Raw genomic sequence first — 7500 nt, 5'->3', positions numbered from 1 at the left:
AAAAAACAACAGCTGATTTTGAAGGGGATCTAAATTTCAAGTTTCCCGCCGCAAAACATTTTACCAGTCTAATAATTAAAAGCACGCACAAATTGAAAACATTCGCCTTAATCTGTAACCTTATATTTTGACTAAAAGCGAGACAATTATTGTTCACAGATAATTTTAAAGGCCGCAATAGTGAGATCTTTATCAACTACTTCTCTCACTCATTTTTACTGCACCCATCTTTAAGCAAAAGATTACCTCTTTCCTCAACATTTCATTAGCTCTTCCTCTGTGGGTATCTGATCAATACACTTACCGTTTCTGCCAAGAAAACCAGTTATTTCCTCCAGGGATGCAATTGCATTGACGCCATCGGTCTGCGTGCTGTCCAGGCCTGCCAGTGACTTTTTTTGAGAGGCTGCGCACATCTGAAGCGTAAATCGTTATTAATCGCTTATTAAATTTTGGAATGCGAGGGTAACAGCCAATTACACTATAAAACGAAACCAGCAGTTTACGTTAGCTTTAATGTTACATAAACTTAACTTATAGAGTGAAATCCAATTATGTGCACATGAAAACTGTAGAATAAGATGGGGCCTCGGAATCCATACATACCTTAAGGATATTGAAGAGCGTTGATTTCCCTAACGGTTTAAAGCTCGTTTCTACACAATACGTCTGATACAGCTGTATGAGGCGGGAGGAGATGACTGTTCTCACAACGTTTGGGATTTCAATTGTCTCTCCATTTGACAGCTTTAGCTTTTTCGTTCCATATGCTACATCTTGTAGAAACGAAGGACTGGATATAAAGTCCAAGAAATGGTCAACCTTAGCGGGATCAAGCCTTGTTCTAGTGATGGTTGGCGGCTCTACGAGTTGTCCTGGCTTAGTCTTAAAGGCATGTTTCCTGGCCTCGTCAATCCTGAACTTGGTCAGTCCCGGCACCAGCTGTAGTAATTCTGTCTTAGAGTAGTCGCTAGCGAAAAGGGACAGAATCTGCTGTTGTGTGTACCAAGAGTTGGCTTCATTGTAAAGGGTCACGAGTCTAGATACCAGACTTTCCTCCTCGGAAGCAGCAGAGATTGCTCGTCCGCTTTGGTGCTTTGTGAAAACCTGCTGAAGCAACCACGATGAATTCCCCGGTGCAATAGCCTCTAGAGTGGTTTCAACAGCTTGGTGGGCTTTTTTTCGGTAGTAACGCTGCGTTGACGATGAGACAGTCATAACATCGGACTTACATTGAGACCTAACTGGACTTATCCGGCCATCAGTTGATTTTAGCAGGAAACTGTTGAGGTATTGCAGCTGATGTTCCACTCGCGGGGTGGGTTGCCACTCACGAGACGTTTCTACTTCTGCCGATGACCCTTGGGATGATGACGACAAGATGTCCGAATTCGGATCGCTTTGCTGCAGCAAAACAAAACAACCCTTTTTGGCTACTTAAATAACAATGAAGGCAACTTAATCTACGCCCGAACTATAAGCAAAGCCAGGAGCCCATGACTAGCAGCGAACAACAGTGCTATTCTCCAGTCACAAATTTTCGTCCGAAAACCCAATTTTCCTTGGACAATGGACCGCTGCGCTCCCGCTCCCATTGCAGGAGCCCGATGACCAATAACAAGAAACTGACTTGACGTCATAGCTTCACCGAACCTGAACTGCCTTTGTTTTTTTGCGGAAAGGGTAGTCCAAAAATATATCGGTCTGTAAAAATGCCGTGACAAAGCGTGGCTTAGTGTGGGAGTTGTTCGCTCCTATAGTCATGGGCTCGCTAAGCCGATTTCTACCTATACAGTGTTTTCATGTGACGTCACGCCGGCCAGGTTGGTACTCCCAAACAAAGGAAAGGAGGCGCCATGAGTCCCCAACTAATCCTCCCGGAATTGAGCTCCATTATCATATAAACGTTTTCTTTTGTTCCGGTGGTAAAAGAAGGTTACTGAGCACGTGAGTGAAAGCCCTCTTATAAAGATTATAGTAACAGTGATAATAATAATTATAATAACAATAAAGATAGTCATAATTATAACAATAGTAATACTGTTATAAACACTCTGAGCTCAGTACCCAGCGCTTAGTGTTATGAGAACCAACACATGGACGTCGAGGGAGAGGCAGCGGCAGGTTAGTTTTTGCAGGTTGCAGGTTGCAGGTTGCAGGTTGAAATTTACTGTGACTGTTACATGAATAGCTAACCTTAGGCCTAATTAGGCCTAAAAACGTTTCTTTAGGCCTCCTTAGGCCTAAAAACGTTTCTTTAGGCTAATTAGGCCTAAGGTTAGCTATTCGGTAACAGTCACAGTAAATTTCAACCTGCACCTGCCAACCTGCAACCTGAAAACTAACCTGCCGGAGAGGCAGGCCCAAGCAGGACTACATCGCAACGCTAAAGAGGGACACAGGAACATTAAGCGTTGATGAGATATCTTGTTTGTCGAAGGAGCACTAAGTCTGGAGGAGCCATGTGCTCGTCCGCCTACGGGCGATCAAGTGAGTGAGTGAAATAATAATAATAATAATAATAATAATAATAATAATAATAATAATAATATTATTATTATTATTATTATTATTATTATTATTATTATTCAAAGAAGAAGAGGAAGAATGAGTGAAAGATAACAATAGCAGCAATGGTTAAGGTTAGAAGACAACAACTGAAATTCTACCGTATCTTAAAAACCAAAAGTTATAAATTCAAATGAGTTAACACATGATCAATCTTCTGTAGTCTTTATTACCTGACTTAAAAAATCATCTTGAAATCGCACGCGCAAACGCGGTAGCACCAGTTCCTCTTCAGCTGTCTCAGGCATCTCTTCTGTTCCCTGCTCTCCAGATGGTCCTGGAGTCTGATCCATGGACTCTTCCCCACTTGGAACTGGAGTTTCAGAGGGCACAAACGATCCTGTTGCCAAGGTTGTAACATTAGAGTCCAGTTCGCCTTTTTCCATATTGTCTGTGTGAGCACCTCTACAGTTTCTGCATATGCCTAGCAATTATATATTAAAATAAATTGCTAAATTAAATCAAATCAAATCAAAGTAAGTGTACCAATTCTTCATTATTGGAGCTCGTGTCAGCTTTCCAGAATCGAATTATTTTTAATGCAGTCATTGCAGTGGATGCACCTACTGCCCCAGGCTGTTAAAAGTGTTACAAACTTAGGTTCTTAATATCTATAGATAGCAAAGCTTTATCTAAAATACCTGCACCAACTGGGACAACAGTGTTCCACTTTGCTTTGATTTCTTTTGCCATCTTGAGTGTTATCCCCCTCTCAACTTTTCGCCTCTGATTTCCATGTAAGGGATGCTGGCACTTAGTTGTAGGTCTGAATCTTACTCCAAGTTCTGCTCGATGTTTGGGGCATATTGTGAAATCGCGGCCGTCAGAATCATCAAATAAACCAACGCGGGCCAGAATAAGCTCCTTCTCAGATGCAACGCTCGTTTGTGATACTTTGACGTCTCTCAGATGTTCTTTTATGTTGTCTACGCATGAACTCAGGGGTACAAGTTGCTGCCGTCCTGGCCAGCGCGAAGAAATATCACATTTGTTTCCACAGAGGCTGGTAAATGAACACGATAACTGAGCCATCGCAAATCTCACAATTTGAATGCGTACTTGAAATGACCGACGGAATGTGATCAATGCAGTTGCCGAAGTGAGGGAGTGATTACTTTTGCCGGAAGTGTGAATTCTTTGATTGGCGGTTATGTGATTTTAATTTCAGGGTCTAACAGCTTAGAGGGCTCGGCTTTAGGCTGAGTTTAAATGATGTAGGGCTGGAATTGGTTATCTTTTACTGGCATGGGTTTCCCTTCAGGAGTTAACAGCAGATTTATCAGGCTGATGTTTTTTTTCTTTTCTCTAAAACGTTTGCGCATGTTTCCGCGGTGTCTGGAATATAATCATAACACTTGTCGGCATCAAGACTTAAGTTTCACCGGCTTTCAAAAATAACAACAGATGCATTCAAAAGCAGCAATACAAAACAAAATGACACCGGAAAGGGGTGGAGGTATGGTTAAAATTTATAGTTTACGGTCAAGTATGCGAAAAAACACATCAATACAAACTTCATGATGTTATCTAGCGGAGTGGATGAGAAAGTTGTTGCAATGTAAATAGAGGTTAATCAGGTCACGCTACATTCTCTAAGCGTTACGCACGTGGAATGTTATGAAATGTTCGATGATGTTAAGCGACAACAACCCTATCGATTCTAATCTTCTTTCCCGCAAGCTTAAATTAAGAATTTATTAGATCGTCTGGCTTTCCCGTATATGCTAGTTGGCAGATTTTCTCTTCCTTTTATTTTCTGTACAAGGCGATGTTATCGTGCACTGGAATTTGCTTGTCAACAAGTACTTGACATGTGACCTTGAAATTTCCCCAGCTGGGAAACTGTGAAAATCCAGTTACGAAAATAAACAGTTAAATGAAGCAATTATGAATGTTTCATGTAGTACAATAGCAATTAGCTGATTTTGAGAAGCAAATCTCTAAAATAGCAACCTCGAAACAGAAATATCGCGAATTTGCCATCGATATTTTGGTGACACGCATCTCTTTTTTAACGTGAATCTTCGATGTCTTCTCAAAATATCAAAAGTTTTTATTATTTTTTACCCTTCTTGATGAATTTTTCGTACAAGAAGCTCGAACATTTCGAATTTGTCTGCAAGAGTGGCCGCGAATTGCCAGAATTGTGTGACAAGTGAAGTTGAAAGAAACGCGTTGTATGTCCTGTTTATAAGTGGCATCTGAACCGAAAAAACGGGAGTGCCCAAAAATATTTTTGAAGTTGTTAAGAGACGAAATAATGGACTACAAAGGGGCATAAAGATTACTGTTGAGGCTTTCTGGCAACGGGAGATATTTGACTTCAAAGTCATCAAATATTTGAATTTTTCAAAATGTATCACAACGCACTCACTTATTTGGCTCGGTTGATTAACAAGCTGTCAATCAAACTGACTGACACTTGTTCCTTGTGTTTACTAAGGATGTATCAATATGTGTGTACACCCTCAAATCAATAGGTCAAATACAGTTGTGCTGAGAGCTTCATATATTTTGCCCAATTTGAAGCAATTTCCATGGTAAAAGCTGATAAATCCAGGGGGGTGGCCTATCTCCCCCCCTGAAAGATCCTAAACACAAACCAGGTTGTAGTTTTCAGTTTTGGGGTAGACCCTTTAAACTGGCAGAGTTTCATGGAATTCGGTGAGATGGCATGTAGCAGCACTGCCTGGTGCTCTCGTGGACTCACTCTTAAGGCTGTTACACTGGAAATGTTTTTACCATGCAGTTGTCACTCTCGCGATTATCATATGTGGCCAATTGAACGCTTTTGTTAACCGGTTCCGCACAGCGTTGGGCCATAATAGGAGATTTTCACGTGACGTCATCGCCGCCATGTTGGTAAACGAAAACAAAAGATCCCTCATTAGCTTATTTTTTTCGTCCACTAGAAGTCGTACATTTCTCTATTGTTATTGGTGTCTCTAGAGGTTGGTTGAAAGCGTCTTATTTGCAGGATAGATATTTCACAATGCAACGTTCGAAAAATTCGTTGTAACGTCGTGGAAAGTAGAACTCAGTTCTACTTTCTGCAACGACTCCTACAACTTGTTTCGCAGTGTCCTTGCGAGACCAGTTCCTCAGAGAATTACACTCTGTGACAGTGCCTTTAGATTTGCTAAGATTCTTTCCGTTTTGCGGACATGTTAACAATCGTTACACGTTGTTGTCTTTGTTTTAGATCAGTTGAAAACCTGGCATCTCCTGAAATTCCACCACCGCCAGCCAGTCCTGATGCCAAAAACTTTACAGTTCATCTCAAAAGAGGAGAGATGGGCTTTGGTTTTCGTATTATTGGCGGACAGGAAGAGAATACGCAGGTACAAATGACTCTACAGTAAACAGCTAACATTTATAGTGAATAGCAGCTGTATCTAAAAAGAAATTAATCCATCATGTCATTTCTCGCTGAGGAGAAAATGATTTCCACTACTACCTCCCTTACATTTGCGTTACTATAGCTGCTATGGACGACTAAACATTTTGTTGGTTTGGTTTGCGTCAAGTAATAGACCAAATCGGCTAACTCAATGTTGTACCCAATTCAAATCTCCCGGGGTTACGATTCTTTGTATTTGCAGTATAAAATAGCATTCACATTTAAATGACATGGAAATACCTGGAACAAAACGTTTCGTTGCCGAAGGGTTTGAATTGGTTACAGCATTGAGTTAGACGATTTTGTTTATTCTTTGGGGCGATAGACTTAACATTCCCTCGTCTTTTCTGTCGTAGAAAGCCTTAAAGGCCAGGTTGCAAAAGCACATCAACTTTTTATGTTAAACACGATCAAGTTGTTTAAAGCCGACAATTTCACTCAATCCATAGGATCAACTCTGGAGGACCTGCAACCAAATGCTGTTTACTTGTTAACCTTTTTTTTTTTTTCGTGCTCAGGTCTCCATTGGCACAATCGTCCGTGGGGGACCTGCCGATCTCAGTGGTCAAGTCCAGCGCGGTGATGAGATACATCAAGTTGACGGTATTAATGTAATAGGTTCCACTCATCGCCGCGTGATCTCATTGATGGGTAATGCAGCGCTGTCTGGTGAGGTCACACTTGGTATTCATAGAGACCCAGCCAAGACAGGAAGTAAGTACACCATATTTCAACAGGTTTTGGTCGAGACAGAATTGATGGAATAGCACAAATCCGGTTTATGACAAGATATTTTGTCGCTTTAAACCCGAGGTTTTAAAAAATCGTCCCTGAAGTCTGAAAGCGGTTCTTTATTTTTACAGACCAGCCCTCGGTTGTTCAAAAGGTGGATAATGCTATCCACCGGATAAATCACTATCCAGCGGATAAACACTAGCAAAACCAGTTGAGTTATTCAGTAGATAGCGCTATCCACCCTTCGAACAACTGAGGCCAGAAGTGAATACTTGTCTTCCCGAACACACCCTCCGACCCTAGATGTCTTCCACAGATGCGTGGTTTGTCGTTTGACGATAGCAAGTGTTTTTAATTAGTTTTAACGAATCTTTTCGAATTTACTTTTCTTTTGAATGATCAGTATTTTCGCACCTTTACTCGCTTTGAAAAACAGGCTGATTTGAACTAGGAAGTGACCATTTTCTCTGTTGTGTAAAAGTTTCTTGATGTCTCTTGTTTAGGAATGACTCCAACAATGCGTCGATCTTTCTCGGCATCTTCCGACCTCGGCCCTGAGGCAAATCTTGGAAGTACCCGAGCGAAGGAATCATCTAAGTCCCTGGGAAACTTGGAGCATTATGGTAGAAAGCCATCCCTCCCTGGTCAGGAAGAATCGTCCTCCGTCCGGAGCTTTCATTCAACTCCTGGGGAGGCTTTGAATTCCGTTGCAAGATCTCATTCCCAGAGGAACAGACGTGTAAGCGAGGGTGACGTGGATGGCGTCGATGAGGAGACCCAGGGCCCAACGTCCTATC

The 7500-nt window shown here is 41.5% G+C and overlaps 2 protein-coding genes across 3 annotated transcripts in view; one reads left to right on the top strand and one right to left on the bottom strand.

Annotated features, from left to right (window-relative positions):
- Positions 1-3600, bottom strand: part of LOC138057581 (uncharacterized) — a 4230-nt gene extending 630 nt beyond the window's left edge. The window contains exons 1-4 of the mRNA XM_068903552.1: positions 3210-3600; positions 2742-2992; positions 607-1404; positions 305-416 (exon numbers count right to left, since the gene is read on the bottom strand). Of these exons, the coding sequence (XP_068759653.1) occupies positions 305-416; positions 607-1404; positions 2742-2992; positions 3210-3600 (1552 nt within the window). The remainder of the gene's footprint in view (positions 1-304; positions 417-606; positions 1405-2741; positions 2993-3209) is intronic.
- LOC138056603 (membrane-associated guanylate kinase, WW and PDZ domain-containing protein 3-like) overlaps positions 1-7500 on the top strand; it is a 35616-nt gene that overhangs the window by 18200 nt on the left and 9916 nt on the right. For both annotated transcript variants that reach the window (XM_068902442.1, XM_068902441.1), the window contains exons 11-13: positions 5771-5909; positions 6487-6682; positions 7207-7500. The exon at positions 7207-7500 is cut by the window's right edge and continues 84 nt beyond it. In XM_068902442.1, coding sequence (XP_068758543.1) covers positions 5771-5909; positions 6487-6682; positions 7207-7500 — 629 coding nt within the window. The remainder of the gene's footprint in view (positions 1-5770; positions 5910-6486; positions 6683-7206) is intronic.

This window comes from Montipora capricornis, chromosome 7 (assembly GCF_036669925.1).
Source record: "Montipora capricornis isolate CH-2021 chromosome 7, ASM3666992v2, whole genome shotgun sequence".
Taxonomy (NCBI): Eukaryota; Metazoa; Cnidaria; class Anthozoa; order Scleractinia; family Acroporidae; genus Montipora; species Montipora capricornis.
The sequence above is the reverse complement of the archived record's forward strand: the minus strand, read 5'-3'. Positions and strand labels throughout refer to the sequence as shown.